This window comes from Ostrea edulis, chromosome 5 (genome assembly GCF_947568905.1).
Source record: "Ostrea edulis chromosome 5, xbOstEdul1.1, whole genome shotgun sequence".
Classification (NCBI taxonomy): Eukaryota; Metazoa; Mollusca; class Bivalvia; order Ostreida; family Ostreidae; genus Ostrea; species Ostrea edulis.
Genome location: NC_079168.1, coordinates 12,094,578 through 12,111,503, shown reverse-complemented (window position 1 = coordinate 12,111,503; position 16,926 = coordinate 12,094,578). Strand labels below are relative to the sequence as shown.

Here is a 16,926-nt window from a genome sequence, read left to right as displayed (position 1 = left end):
TTTGGAGGGGGAATGTTGTGTAAATAGTTGAGATGATAACAGAAAATTAGGTGTTGACAGACGTAGGGAATTAAGGAAGTGCTTGTTACCATGGTAACCACTAGGTGGGTGGAAGTGGAGTTGAATTGATGAGTTTCCATATGCATGTCCTTTGGCTCTCAGTTGCATTCTGTATATAAATCCTTTAAGCATTTTCAATCGTTTTGAAGCCTGCAGTATTCCTAAAGGTGAAAATTTAAGAATTTTTAAGATATACATTAATTAATCTTTAGATATATTGAACACATACATTTTTGCAGTAATTTGGTGTTGGAACTTTAAAAAAAGATTTTCCAAAAGTCGGATTTGAATGATTTAGATATCATCATGGTGTGTTTGTAAACCCAGGCAGTGCAATGGATACTAATATTGTACTCTTCTTATTTAGTAGAGGTAAACAGTGGGTTAACGACCCTGTCTGAAAAATAAACATGATGTCATTGTTGGAAAGTTTCTAGGGATGCAGATTCACATGGCATTCATTAATTCATGAATAACATGATATAGCTGTTTGTATTGTCAATAGTGTCTTTGGTTATGCTTCTGTTTGAAGTTCAAACAACTGCATGTTTATTATGATATTTGTACACACAAGTTGTTGCTGAGGAAAGTAAGTGGAACAGATTGTCTAGACTGGAGAATATGGCATTGGTCATCCACTGTTTTTGGGGAGCGAGGATGAAGGTAGGTGAGTGAAAAGGAAACAGCATGGATCCCCTTTCAGAAGGAGTAGGGGTTGTTTTCACTGATTCTAGTGGTTTCAGTAGATTATTTCGAAATGATTATGTTAATCACTGTGTCAAATATGAAAGATGTATTAAATTCTTGCCTCACCCAACTCTGCATTGCGAGAACCCATATGTCAATGACCAAATGTTTGGTTTGGTAGAGCTTTCATGCATCTGATGATAGACATTACTTGAGACGTGACATGTAGGAATAGGAATCAAATACATTCTGTCTACAAAGATATTTATGTTCTGTTTACAAAGATGTGTTCTGTTTACAAAGATATGTTCTGTCTATAAAGATATGTTCTGTCTACAAATATATTATGTTCGGTCTATAAAGATATTGTTCTGATTTATCCATGGGTTAAAATTTTTGTGGTTTAGCAAAAAGTTTTTCTTAATTGTTGATTGTAGTTCAATTTCTCGAGTTAGCAGGTAAGTCCATAATCATAAAGACAATGAAATTTTAACACCCCCCCCCCCCCATTAATGCTTTTACAATAATTGCTTGATAAAAATGTCTAATAAAAAAATCGACATGCGAGAAAATTCTTTATATCTAGGACACAGGGATAAATTTGATAGTATACAGTTCTTACACGCATACTTAGTTAACACTGTCACATATTTAAATATTGACACTGCTTAAATTTTAACGACAGTAAATGAAAGAATGTTAAAATTTTGTTAAAGGTTTAGGGTTGAGCCAAGTCTACTTTACGTGGCGACATTCAACCCTAAATTATAGTTGATGCAAACTTATTAATATGATGTATGGTGGACATGCGGTGTTGAGCTCATTATTGAGGTGACCGTTCTGTTCCACTAATCTACCAAGCTGTAAGTATATGTCATTCTGCTGAAAGGTTTCGATCTTTATTTGGGGGGTAGCTGTTGTTTATGAATATCAGTTTTGGTGTTATTTTACAATTTCTGCCACAGCTGTCAGATTATGTGTAGGTGGAAAACTTCATAAATGTTTAACTAGAGTGTGGTAAAAATCTCAGAATTCAGGACAATTAGAAAATGAATTCTAAGATGTCTTTCAATGAATTTATATACTTACATATATCTACATAGTATATGATGGTCTGACGGGGGTCGGGGGTCAAGTTTCCATGTGTTTTGGTTAATTATAGATAGTCTTGAACAATTTAATGTTCATTTGATAGGTGTCCAACAATCAGTGCAATGAATTGTCTCTATTTAAAAGCAACTGCATTGTCATATGCATTAAGAGACCCACGAGATAACAGGAAACATGCTATTTAAGCAAAATGGGTCAAGTTTTCGTGTGTTTTGGTTAATTATAGATAGTCTTGAACAATTTAATGTTCATTTGATAGGTATCCAACAATCAGTGCAATGAATTGTCTCTATTTAAAAGCAGCTGCATTGTCATATGCATTAAGTGACCAAGGAGATAACAGGAAACATGCTATTTAAGCAGAACGGGTGTTTCCATCTAAATATAACTGATGATTTAATCCTATAGCAGAGAATATGATGCATGCATGCATATTATTTTAATGATGTCATAGAAATTATTGGTTTTTTGACAAACATCTACAATATCTACTGTTGAGCATATTAAACGTTGTAAGTACACAGATAGTTTGATCCTGTTAATGATGACAGTTGTGTTTTGTTTCAGCCCCTGATGATGTGTTGGAAGGAAGTGTGAGACTGGCTTGATGTGGGAATCAGGTAAGGGAAATTTGACCAGTACATGTATTTATAAATTCCAAACATTTTTGCTCAGGTTTAGATTGAACAATGACACGCCCTTCTGCCAAACAAGAGACAGTCATTGGATACCATGGTATTGTTTTAGAGAAAGGTTTCATTGACTCTGTATAGAAATTGCAAGTTGTAGAAATATTGGGACAGAATTGATCAGTTGGAAGGTATGTTCTTTTGCAGTGTAGCCTCATCATGCAGTTTTGGAAAAAGGAAAAGCCGATAGGTAAGTTTCAAGCATGATCAACTGTATGATTTCATTTACTATACCCCCAAAAATGAATCACATTGTCTGTCCGTCCATCCATTTGTCCGTAGACATCATTTGTCCAGAAGTTATCTTAAACACCAATGAACAGATTTCATTAAAACTTATAAATAATGATGTTGTACACCTGCTATTTTGATCGAGATATTTTAATATTCAAGGAAGTTATGGATCCCCCTCCCCCAATTTTGGGGTGGGGTGGTGGTGTGTTGTTAGTTTACAGAGTATATTTCAAACTTTGTGTATATATTATGTATATAATGAAGTTGTACTCCTGTCATTTTTATCAAGATTCTTAAACATTCAAGGAAGTTATGGATATTTTCATTTTATTGTTATTTTTTCCAACTTCATTGACCTAGTCATTCTCTTTTACATTTTATAATGATCTGTTCTTTCACAGAGACTACTGCATTAGTTTAGGAGAGGGTAGAATGGAATCATCATTCTGTTTGTCTGTCCATCTGTCTATGGATGATTTTGTTAATAAAAGATGTGTTTTCTGGCTCAAGTACACTGAATAGTAGTTATTCATGTAATATTATTCAGAAATTATTAAGCATATCTTCAATATTCTGAGTAACACTCTGCTGCAGAATATATAGTCTTGCATTTACATTAATTGCTCTCAAGAATCTTTATGTCAAAAGGATGTGTTTATTCTTCAATGAGTACAAATTTACTATTTCTCACCATCCGATGTGTCCTGCGGGGGTTATTAGTCCCACAGGGACAGTTCTTGTTGCATATGGCAGAGACGATGGCATTTGAGGGATTTGATAACTGTGATGGGGACACAATTTATCATTGATTGCATGCTGCCTGCATTCAATATATTTCATTTTCCATCTGCATCCTTCTCAAGAACCACTAAGCCAGAAAAAACAAAAATTTTGCGAAAGATTCCATAAAGATAAAGATTCAATATTGTTCAGATTATGGCCCCTAGGGGGTAGGATAGGGCCACAATAGGAGATAAAGATTCAATATTGTTCAGATTATGGCCCCTGGGGGTAGGATAGGGCCACAATAGGAGATCAGCTTTACATGGGGATATGTCGAAAAAAATCTTTTAAAATCTTCTCAAAAACAACCGGGAATTGGTAAGGGAAATTTACATGCAAGCATCCTCAGGTAGTGCTCAAGTTTGTTCAAATCACAACCGTGGTGGGTAGGATGGGGCCACTGTAAAGGATAAAAATTTTATTTTGGGATATATGTAGAGAGAAAAAACTTTGAAAATCTTTTTTTAAAGAGCAACAGGACCATCAGCCATATTAATATGCAAGCATCTTCAGGTAATGCAGAATCAAGCTTGTTCAACTTGTGGCTCCCAGAGGTTGGATGAGGCCACAATAAGAGATCAAAGAATGTATGGGGGCAAATTTGAAAATCTGCTTCGAATGAAAAAAATATGGACCATGGGGTAAGGGTGGGGCTAAAATCGGAGATAGATTTTATGTGAATCATGAATATAGGGGAATATAGGGCATCACTATGTTCTGTGGTTAAGTAATGATCCCGGCTTAGGTGGGGTCATAATATGGGTTGAAATTCTTTCGCAAGAAGTCTTCTTTTGAAGAATGGCAGGACCAGGTTGACTCAGGTGAGTGTTGCAGTCCATGGGTCTCTTGTATGGTTTTGCTAATCGTGGGGAATAAAATTCATTTGATAACGAGTTGGTTTCTTGATTCTGTATTATGATTAATTAATCATTGTAACTTTGTTTTACTGTGTGTAACTAATTAGGTCGAAGAACACCTCCAACAGGCAAACATGCAAACTTTCATTTAGTTAATTGTTGCCAAAGCAAGATATGTAATTGTCTTATATTAACATGACACCTATCCCCCCTCCTCCCCCTGTCTCTGCTGAAGTAGGTCAAAGAGTTCTATGTTTGTGTGTCACTGCTGTCTTTATTATGCAGTCAATATTTACTTGCTTTGCAGATTTTCTGTGTTCGGTTAATATTAATCAGAAGAGGTGCACGTCTCCCTCAGATGTTTATTGTAATGAAGAGTTTCAGTGCTATTTTGTAATACGACTCCATAAATCACTTGATATTGTGTGTTGCCAGTTTTCTCATTAGACTAGATGCACCAGTTGAAGTACTACACATCTTTCTAAGTTTCCACTTCCTAGTTTCTCCGATGAACCGGTAAATTGAATTATGTGCATATATAGTTTATCTTGTCCCGTTTCCACAGATGTTATGCAAATCATGGTTGAAAGACTTTAGTTTTAGTGAATCATCAATTATTATATTAACCGAACATCAAGCAGAAAGCTTAATTCCTTCAGAGAATTAAGTAATAAAATTGTTCTTCGTTTCATTGATATGAGCAAGTGACAATCGTCACAGTGAAATTGGATCTCTGTGTGTATATATCATTATCCGCAACAGTAACAAAGTTACAGAGTCTGAACATAGTACATTTACTGAAAGGGACCAGTGTACACTCAAAGTGTTCCAAACAAAGGACTGAAGCCGCTCCAGTGAGTGCTTCATTCCATGGTTGTTTTCACCTGCTGTTTTTTCAGAGCATTGACTCTGATTCAATATTTTATGGATTGATCCGATATTTGATCAATCTGTTATTTTTTCTCCTCTGTGCTTCAGTTGTAGTTTTCATACACATGATCAACAGGGATGAATATTTCATGACGCATTGTTCTATTGATAACAAGATGTTAAGAAGATTTCATTATTCATGTTAATAGTCCTCCATTACTTTGTGCAGGCACAGAAAGAAATACATCATTGATCAGTTGATAATTGTCAGTCTCGGAGAGAAACGTCTTTTCAACAAAAAAAACAGGTCGAAAAGTTCCACTCTTTTCTGAAATATCTGAAAATGTATACACGCATGTTGAAATGCATGTTATGATGACTGTAACCTAGCTTTGTCATTGAACATATGGATCTGTAGTTGTCAGGAATGACAAAACTGTGTTGTGGGAAGGTAGCTGATATTGGGGGTATGTATAATTTGGTCTTAATTTTCTACTCAAAACCCGATATTATGCATGATTCAAGTTAATATGGTGAATTGCATGCATTATTCATTGTCCATCAATACACAATTTAATTATGGTAGAACTTTATGCCTGTTCTAGTTAGTGCAGAATTCATAAATAGGTGAATTTGTATGGTGTTTTTATTAGGGCACTTGAGTACACTCAGCTAGGTTGGTCAGCAACAAACATGCCTTATTAATTGAACAGTTTTACTTCTTCTTGATAACTACTGTTCCAGTTCTTTTTAAATTTGGTATGAAGCATCTTTGGGACAAGGGGACATAAGATATAAATTTCAGGGTTTCTGCACCCCTTAGGGTCAAGGTAAAAATTGCCAAACATTGACCAATATTTAAAAATCTTCTCTACAACTGTACAACACCTTTATCGCAATTCACCTTTGAATTAGAACGCTTTACCCGATATAGTATTGCGTTGTGTGACGACACAATTGAATGAGACGATTGAACAATTTGAATGACATGTTTGATGTAATACAACAAGAGTTTTCATTGGCCGATTACAGCCCGCCCACTTTCTCGAGCGGATTCAGTGTTGCTGGAGAACTGTACATAGCTCTCTGAAAAGATCCACCTCTTATAAAAAACCTTCGATTTACGGGTCACAAAAAGCAGCGGACGGTTGAGGCCTGAAATCGGTGTATTCTTGTGTTGCTGTCTCATAAACTCAATATAAAAAAATCTTAACACATTTTCCTACTATATACTTGCGTCCAAACATACCTTCAAATATTCATTAAAGCCACACACCACCCGAAAACTCGCAGCTTCAAATGATTTCATTTGTTGACGTAGCCATGTTAGTTAGCCGGTCAATTCGAACTCATGCTATTGGTATCTATTCATAAAATCGGTTGTAAATTATGTATTCGCTCTTCATTTATTATCAACACGAATAATTAATAGAAATTAAAACATTTTTGTACCAATTTTTGTAATTAGGTAAAATAAGCTCTAGATGAACGAAAATGCTACATAAGCCCATTAGATGGAGATCGGCCGGCGCGGCCGCTCATGACTAGTGAAAGCCGCACTGCCATGAGTTTAGCTTTTTGAGTAATTATCATTTAATAGGACTGGGGTGGTATATTATTTAAACAATTTAGTTAAAATATTTGTGGGGAATTAGTACACATCTAGACACTATTGTGCCAGTATGGAAATGAACCGGGATTCGAATTGACTGGCTACCTAACATGGCTACGTCTACGAACGAAATCATCAAAAGCTGTGATCGAGTTTTTGGGTCGTATGGGGCTTTAATAAATATTTGAAGGTATGTTTGGACACAAGTATAGTAGGAAAATATGTTAGGAATTTTTTTATATTAAATTTATGAGACAACAACACAAGAATACAACTTTTTCTCTTTCTTCCTTTGAAGTTTTTCTCCATCTAGCATCTGGCCGTCATGTTTTCAAATGCTGACTACTCCCGTATAAGGGAATTTGGGCGGACTTATACATATGGACCAATGAGAGTTTCTGTTGCATTTCGCAATTGTATTACAAACAGATTCAATTGTGTCGTCACACAACGCAATACTATATCAGCCAAAGCGTTCTAATTCAAAGGTGAATTGCGATAAGAAAAACTAAATGAATAGTGATGTAGATGTAAATGTATAGATTTCATGATCCCCGAGGTAGAGGTTCTGACTTCAGGGCAGGGCCAAACTTGGTGTATACCGCCAGTATATAGTGTATATGTGTAAAACGTTTTAAGTAGTTCTTTACCAAAATTGTAAATTTCATGATCTCAGGGGTTTTGGTTCCAGTGTGGGACCAAAATTATTATGATTATTGTCTTTATCATTTGAAAGACTTCTTTAATTTTGTTGAAACAGTAAAAAACTATATATTATTTAGGGAAAGCAGAAAAGGGTGTACCAAAATTGTGACCTTGGCAACGCTGGGAGTTTTACTCTTGGATAGGTCAAAATAAATCATATTGTGTTAAATTAATGTTACATATATCATATTATGTTAAGTCTTTCACCAGTTTCAGGGGCAATTAAGTTTAATGAATACAATTTGTTTTATTTGCTGAATATCAGAATTTTTATTTAGATATGCAGAACAGGAATTTTTTTCCCTAGATTCATAGCCTTTGGGGCTAGTGATACTTTTACCTAATACTCAGGTGACCGATAAGGCCTGTGGGCCTCTTGTACATAGTGTGTACATACTGAATTTAAAACCTATTTTTACATTGCTGGTAAAGAATTGAAGTTAATTCTATGCTGTTACATTAAGAGACTGTATAGCACAAGATTGATAGAACAAGTTCAATAGTTTTCAAATTCATTGTTTAGGAAAGTTGGAAAATTCTGTATGAGAAGTTTTCACTCGTGAGGGGGTTTTTAACATAAAGGTATAAATTAATACTAAATTCAAAGGCATATTTAGCTCATCTGGCCAGGATTTCTTTTTAAAAAATTAAGTCAAAACTTGAACTTAAGGTAATTCCCCATACCACGTCAAATAACGTTAGAAACGTTATTCACGAGTCACGAACGTTATCACACATTCAACGAACCCGATGGCATTTTGGTGAATTTTGTAGACCATATTAAGACTGATTGTTTGAATGCAAACAACAAAAATTTAGAATTAAAAAACAACATACGAATCGCAATAATAAAACAAGCCGGTTTTATACAAGACAACGTTCGGGAGAGAAAATACTTATAGTTATATACATGGCGAAGTCGTAAACTCTCCATACACATTGCGTTATGACACACAGTCGTTCAGTAATTCCCGTGAGATTTCTGCAAATATTACAGATTATGATGTTAAATCGTGTTGCCAACTTTCAATGTATCTATTGTAGGCCGTTTGTTTTGTGTGATTTCTGATCATTAATGATGGGTAGAAATATCGAATCTCCTATTCAACAAAATGCTAATTTTTGTGTGCTACATATACTGACAGTCACATATTTTTGTTATGTTTTCCCTTTAATTTATTTAAACCTGAAAGAATAATACCGATGTTGTCATGATTTTAATAAAATATATGCATAATCTAAAGCTATACTGACATTGTAAACTCCCCCCCCCTGCAAATCATAGTTTTTATATTTATTTACACGACAAAAATTGCTTCCAATGCCCTCCGAATTCATAATAAATGTGCATGTACATGTACAATGTATGTGCATATCTCTGTTGTGTCTAATGATTTCTGGGTGTTCAATTTAGAACATACGCTGACAGATTTGTCACATATTTAGGCCCTATCTAGACTAGGCCTAGGTGTCCTTTGTTTGTGTTCTTGTGCTACAGTATGGATCGTGGGTGTTGTAATGCAATTTTCTTTCATCTAAAACACTTTTCTGGCCGGACATGACCTTTACTGATGTTTTGATTAAAACGATTCGGAATGTACGCGGTAGTTACATGTCGTTAAGACTCACATCGCATGGCTGTATCGTATTGTTAAAAACTACCAGGAACTAAAAATTACCAAGGGGGCGGGGAATGCAGAATTCGGGTGTTTTAAAATATTGGAATTTCCCAAAATTTGTACCTTGAGCATAGGTTAGCATTCTCTGAATGAGCGTTAAAAATGTAAAAATCATTCTGATCTATATCACTTTGTTCCAACTAGATCTGGCGAGATCAAACTTCCACCAGAGTTCGTTTGCTCACAAACCAAATTCGTAGGTGACGTAATGAAGCCTCGACGGGGAGTTTGCTGGCGAGATAATTTTATTTTTTCATCTATTGTGACGTCATGTCAGTGTTCATGTGACGTAGGATATGGATTTAGTAAGCTCCATAGTAAAGTTAGGATTTTTCTAACTTCAAGCCCGATCCGTAAAGCTTGCAGCAATCAATGAAAGTGGTTTTTAGCTATTTGAAGCTTTAATGTTTTAAACTGTTTTTCAAAAACCACCTTGTAATATTTCTTGAAATGATAATTTAGTAATGTAAATGATGAATGGAACATGTTTGCAGAGATAGGAATTTTAGACACCATTTTCCAACATGCGTTTTTTCAAGGTTTTTAACCTAGAGGGGGTCGTTGGACTCTCAAATTATCCGATATCCTATCTACTTCTTATGTCAAATGATTGCTGGAGTGTAAATGTAAAACATATTGAAATGTTTAAAAAATCTGAAGGTTTTTGAAAGCACAATTTTCCGGATATGGTAGGCTATGATTAGTCAAAATTTGACTACTATACGTGCATTTCATCACCTTGAAACCAAGAACATGGTTCAGTAGATGAAAAATTATTGAAAACAGTCAAATGCAATACATTTTCTTCAAATCATATGAAAGAAACATATTTCTATCGTTTAAATAAAGACAGTGTCTTAAAATGTATGTATATTAACACTGCTTGTTTTAAAGTGATGTGTTCTAATTTTAGAAGTGGCTGTACTCTGGGAAAGGCCGCTAAACATATTTTTCTTCGGGAATTTGGTCAATACACATCCTCAACAAAATACATGCAAATTTTGATAGAAATCTGTAGGTTTTTTCAATACTAAGATGTGGTATGGGGAATTACCTTAAGTCTGAGATTTTACTCAAATTTTGATTGCTCAAATGAAAGAAAACTCTAACTTAAGTTTGAGATTTTTTCGAGAAATCCAAGCCTGGTCAGAATGTCCGAAGAGCTATTGTATATCATCAGCATCTGAACAGCAGGTTTAAATTTTTCAAATGTATGTACACATAAATATTAGTCCTACATGATTCAAACTTGAGTAGGTGATTCATAAAAGTAGAAGTATATGCATTATCCAACCGTTCATGGTTGCTGCAGATCTGACAAGTTAATGAGTTTGTAGTTTAATTTCAAGAACCTATTTTACTTACATGATTCAAATTTGCATGTGTGCATCTACTAATACACAGTCAATCACTAATGATTCGGATGCTGCTTTTGACCTACATTTTTCGGATGAGTGAACTTGTTCGAGTTTTTTCAGGCGAGCCTATTCACAGCAACAGTATTTTCTATGGACACAACCATTAATAATTCAGATGCTGCAACTGACCTTTATTTTATGGATGAGTGATCGGGTTAGGGACTTATGACAGGACCATTACTCAGCGATTGTATTTGGTGCTTCATTTCATTGCAACTTAATTCAGATGTCTTGGCTCTTCTATAAGATATGATGTGATTCTGATATTCAGAGTTATATGAACCTCATTGAAAAAAAGTTATCCTTTTACTCAAGTAGTCTATTGACACACAATATCATTCTGAAACATTTTATACTACTTTCTCTCTCTCTTGCTCCCCCCCCCTCTCCACACCCATTTAACCTTGCACAGTGAGTTCTGTTTTCTTCTGACAAATTTTGTTCAGTTTATCATTATACCTGACCATTTTAATGTTATTTTGTAAATTAAACTGTGACGATTGTCTAGATATTGTTTTATTATTTTCAGAAATAGAACGACACATCAAAGGCAGTGATCCAGCATACAACACACAGTTTCTGTATGCTGTAAGTAAATCATTTAATTTGTTCATAATTCGAAAAATTTCCACGAAATTTAACTCACATTGCAGTGTACAAAACTCAGAAAAAAATCGAGATGGACCATTAGGGCTTACAACTCTAAATTCTGTCAGCCCTGCTAAAATCCAGCAAGCCCGCAGAATCGATGTATGTAATAAATTTTTCATTCAATCAACCAAAGTTAAAAAATTTAATTCATTATGACATCATGATTATCAGTTTGGCTGGTCTTGAACAATTTCCTCACAGACATCAAGAGACAATGCCTCCACAATCTGCATTTGAATTTGAACATAGTAGGTCAAACGATTTGTGTGAACAAGTTAAAATTTCACATTCACCACTCTAAAACGCCTACATTTACAATTAAGAATGGATTTGAATGATCGCTAAAAGCTTGTCATGAGTTATCACTACTGTTTTCAATGATAAGTGGATATATAGATAATTTCATATTTCAGTGTAAACCATAAAAGTTAATGCATTTATTTCAAAACCAAAGATGCTAAAATATGAATCTCACTAAGATAAATACACATAGATTAGTTTTAGATGAGAATTGTAATGTACACATACCATCATATGTGTAAATGGAGATCGTTTTAGATAGGATTAGGGGACCAGATGGGACATTCGTAATTTCCTATGTCAATGAAAATAAAACTTTTAAAAGCAAAGGGACAAGATATGAAATCATTTTATTATACAAAATTCCCATGGACCTTAGATTTCAAGCAGTAAAATTTTCCCTTTTTACAACTTCAAGTAGCACGTCTCCAGCTGATTTAGTCTTGAGGACAGCCTCTAAAGTTGTCAGTTTGATTTACATTACATACCAAAAATTTTATGACATTCCGTAAGGTAACACCTCCATGTTGTTCACATTTATCCAACAAACTTTGAAGTTGGTTTTCATCCTTACATTGAGTAAACTTGGTACTGTGGATAGGGGTGTGAATTAGCCTAATTTTTCTGATACAGTACAATATTTATACTAGCGATATTTTACTCATCAAAATTTTCCACTGGAAAGACTTTATTTGTCAAACTTTATTCCATAAATATGTCTTCAGTATTATCAAAAGTACAGTATAAATCATGTTAAGATTTTTATTTTTCATAATTTCTATTTTAGTTTGTTAGTAGAAGAAATCTGTTCAGTCAATGAGAATATCTATTAAAGTGCTTTAAACTGAAGTAGATAATTACCTAGAGTATTGTTCTTTCTTTTCATGCTCCCTGAAAAATTTCAGGGGAGCATATAGTCGCCGTCATGTCTGTCCGTCCGAGCTCATAATTCCTAAAACTTTTATTAGAAATTATCACAAATGTTCCTTGAGACAAGAACTTTTGAACCAAGGTCTCTTCAAGGTCATTTTGGAAAGGTCCAGGTCACACAGAACATATAAAATTTTATATTTCAACAGTTTTTGATATACAAGTTCCCATCTCCTAAACCTTTTATCAGAAATTGATCATAATTGATCATAAATATTTCTTGAGACAGAGACTTTTGGACCAAGGTCATTTTTGAAAGGTCAAGGTCACTCAGAACATATATCTTATATAAGGAAAAAGTGCCTTATTTTAAAACAGGTATTGATCATATATCACACAAATAAGTAATAGGGAGATGGCTTTCAGACAAAGGCACTCAAGGTCATTTTGTAAAGGTCAACGCCACTCAACACATATCTTATAAATGAAAAAGAAACCTTCATTTCAACAATATTTCAACAGTTATTAATCATTGTGCGAGTCATTCGTCATATGAAGAGGTTCATTGGTTAGACGTATTTTGGGGAGCATCCATCAGTTTTACTGATATTCTTGTTAATGAACTTTACCATTTATGATGAACTGTGTTTTAGTGATTGGGCACTCATCTAAACACCCAGTCAAGAGGTAATTTATTTAATTAAAACATCTGGAATCTCTAAGGAGGTAATTGACAGATTTACGGACTTCAACTCATCAACATGGTTTGTTTTTAAACTTTGGCATATACAATGATTCTGAATACTTCAATGTTGTCAATTTCACTTTTGTCATGAGAGTCATTTTCATTTACCAGTTGTAAGGTTGGACACTGAACTTAGCTATGCTTTGCTTCAGCTTATGTTGCCTTCAATGTCAGTATTAGAACTATATTGAGATCATATTAGTGATATGGACTGTCAGTTTTGGATTTTACGACATGTAATAGGATCTGTAATAAATTAACTTTCATGCTGAGAGTCACTGCAGGAAGACTTACACTTTTTAGGCATACTATAAAACCTGGCCTGGCCCCATTGGCCTGGCCTGACCTCAAAATTGGCCTGGCCCCAATTTTGGCCTCTAATTATGTTCCATCCCAAATTTTGGCCTGGCCTCCAAAGTTGACCTGGCCTCAAATTTGGCCTCTAGAAAATTTTTTGGCCTGAACCAAAAAAAATTTTTTTATTCAAAATTTCGATTGAATTCATTGATTTATTATTGGTTTTAGTTTTTCAAAGTCATAGCACATAAATTATATGTTTCTGTTGTTTTGTAAATGTGCACTTTAAAATAATCATGAACTACCACCCATCCGATTGATTTTATCGAATATCTATTGATCAGTTTATTGATCAAATCTTTTCCCTTCATATCTGTATGTACTAAGTACACACCAAAAAACGTATATATAACTAATGAAAGATTGGCATAGTGATTTTTTTTTTCAGAATTATGATTAATTTCATTGATTTATTATTGGTTTTGTTTTTTCAAAATTGTTGAACATGAATGATATGTTTGTGTTATTTTGTGAATGTGCACATCAAAATAATCATGAACTACCACCAATCTGATTGATTTTATTGAATATCTATTGATCAGTTGATTGATTAAATGATTTTCCCCTTCCTAACATATGTACTAGTACACACCAAAAAAGTATACGGAAGTAATGAAATTATTGGCTTATTGATTTTTTTCACAATTATGATTGACTCTATTGTTTTATTATTGATTTTGATTTTTCAAAATTGTTGTACATAAATGATATGTTTGTGTTGTTTTGTAAATATGCACATTGAAAACTCTCATTTTACTAATGATCCACTTCACTTATTGATAATGAATTAAAAACAAAAACAAATTCACACTAGTTTAATGATGAATCATCACACTTCACACACTGCAATGTAGTGTACCGCCTTAATCACTCTCATTGATAAGAACAATGAGTTTGATATCTAGGTATAAAATACTACCATAAATCATATAGATTGAAACTACAACTTTTGATGAATTAAGGATGTCCACATCTGTTTAAACTATTTGAAATAAACATGTAACACTAGCACTGCAGTGGGATATCAGATTATTTACAACATTAATTTAACACAGAGTTCTACAGCACGGGTCTTGACAGGAAGTCAAGGTTGAGGTTAAGCTATGGTATACGGTTTGAAATGTCACACAGCTCTGCACAGATACATTTATTTTCATTAGTTATCAGAATGAAAAGATGATTTTGATGAAAGTCTAAAAACATTAAGAACAAAATTAAAGCTGCTCTTTGTGAATTTGTAGATGCATAAACTTTTTTTCTCCATTATAAGACAATATTATGAGCATTATATGTATCTGATATTTGCTTAGATATAGCTGCTGCAGTGATTAGATAGAGATACAAACGAATTTTTTGTTAACTAATGCAGGCTTTGATATAAAATAAGAAAAGGGCCGGTGGACAGATTGTAATTAGTTCTGTTTTACTGTTGCTTTATCACAAAACCAGAAAAAAAAAATCACAATTTTGAAAATTCAGACAGACAATTTTGTATACCTTATTTAGTTTAAGCACAATCATAAGATGAGTTACTAATTAAAATATTTCTGTTGTATCAAACACACCCTATTTGCAAATGTTGGACTGCTCCATTGTTTCTGTACAATGGAATTTCCAACTTCAGCAAAAGTTTTCATCACCATCCTTTAATATGGTGATAGATATTCCCTTTATCCTGACAGGGCAGGCCTTCAGAGCATGGGAACTTGTCACTTTTGTAGTGAATATTGAAACTTAATTATGAAATCAAGAAAGAAATGTTTATAATACATCATATCCGTTTTAATCTACATTGTTCATTCTACGTAAAGTATAGAAGACTAAAATACAAATCTAAAATCCTTAAATCATTGGCTTTTATCATTATGCTAGCAAACACTTCACTATGTTTATTTTGATTTTTTTTAAAATGTCATTTATCATGCATTGGAAATTAAACAAGTAACACTAAATGCGTGGTATCTGCACATTGAAAACATTAAGACCACATGCTCTGTTCTGAATGTGCGCTGCTCATTATAATGACAACACAATTGTAACACTTTCATAATATGTAAATTGATATCAAATTGAATTCTATTGAATACAAAATATATCAATAAATCAATCATTTCATCAGTATACTTTTTGGTGTACTAGTACATAAGTTAGGAAGGGAAAAGCAAATGATTTTGTCTATAAGCTAAACAATAGATAATCAATGAAATCAATCAGGTTGGTAGTATTTCATGTTTATTCTAATGTACATACCGTAAAGTATCGAGTATTGTGCGCAGTTTTTTCCAGAATTTCTTACCCAGAAAGTGGGGGGTGCGCACAATCCATGGGACTAAATATAAAATCCTTTTTTTACAGGTTTTAGTTCATGTCACCAGTGACGATTTTCGCTGTCATAGCTCTTGTCAGTTTGCTCTATGCAAAATACTGCCGGGTTTTAATCGCGTTATTTGTATGCTAATGCACGTATAGCAATTACAAGCACCTAGACTGAACATTTACATACTAAATTATTTTGAAAACAAGTGTTTGAAAACAAACTTCGTATTTTCTTGGTTGCCGCCGCCATATTTGTTTACCGGGTAAACTTGTGGTCGGCCCGGCTAATATAAACTAGTACCTATATGACAGTATGGCAGTGAATGGCCGCTAAGTAGGACTGAAAGAAAAGAAATAAATTCATTTTTCTTCGTAATTTGTTGTTTATTTAATATACGCTCCTGTTGAAGCTGTATTATTTTGGATTAATTTATGAAGAATGGCAACTTGGAAAAATCGGTAGGTACAGTGTATATGCGTATACTCAGAAGTATCGGTAGTTACGGACACAAATAATGCGTGAATACAAATTTTTGAATTCATCCTGCGGAATTTAACCTTAATTTCTGAAATTTGCACACTCATTCTATCAATTTTTTTAATGCGCACAATACATAGGACTAAGGTTTTTCCAGACATTTTTTTTTCAAAGTGGGGGGTGCGCATTGTACACAAGTGCGCACAATACTCGATACTTTACGGTATATCATTTTATTTCTACAACTTTGAAAAACTAACACAAATAATAAATCAATGAAATTAATCATAATTCTGAAACAAAATCAATATGCCAATTGTTTCATTAGTTGTGCAATCGGTTTTGTTGTGAAGGGAAAAGAAAATGATTTATTCAATACACTGATCAATAGATAATCAATAAAATCAATAAGATTGGTGTTAGTTCATGATTATTGTAAAGTGCACATTTACAAAACAACAGAAACGTATTATTTATGTGCTATGACTTTGAAAAACTAAAACCA

At 33.8% G+C, this 16,926-nt stretch overlaps 1 protein-coding gene across 9 annotated transcripts in view; it reads left to right on the top strand.

The window, feature by feature from the left end:
- Positions 1-16,926, top strand: part of LOC125648977 (phospholipid-transporting ATPase ID-like) — a 78,785-nt gene that overhangs the window by 6,674 nt on the left and 55,185 nt on the right. For 6 of the 9 annotated variants that reach the window (XM_048876073.2, XM_048876068.2, XM_056166694.1 and 3 more), the window contains exons 2-4: positions 2,425-2,477; positions 2,694-2,736; positions 11,234-11,292. In XM_048876073.2, the coding sequence (XP_048732030.2) occupies positions 2,706-2,736; positions 11,234-11,292 (90 nt within the window). In that variant the 5' untranslated portion in view covers positions 2,425-2,477; positions 2,694-2,705. Of the gene's footprint in view, positions 1-39; positions 105-514; positions 724-1,405; positions 1,611-2,424; positions 2,478-2,693; positions 2,737-11,233; positions 11,293-16,926 lie in introns of those variants that run through there. The other 3 variants (XM_048876070.2, XM_056166692.1, XM_048876069.2) reach the window with 3 other exon arrangements.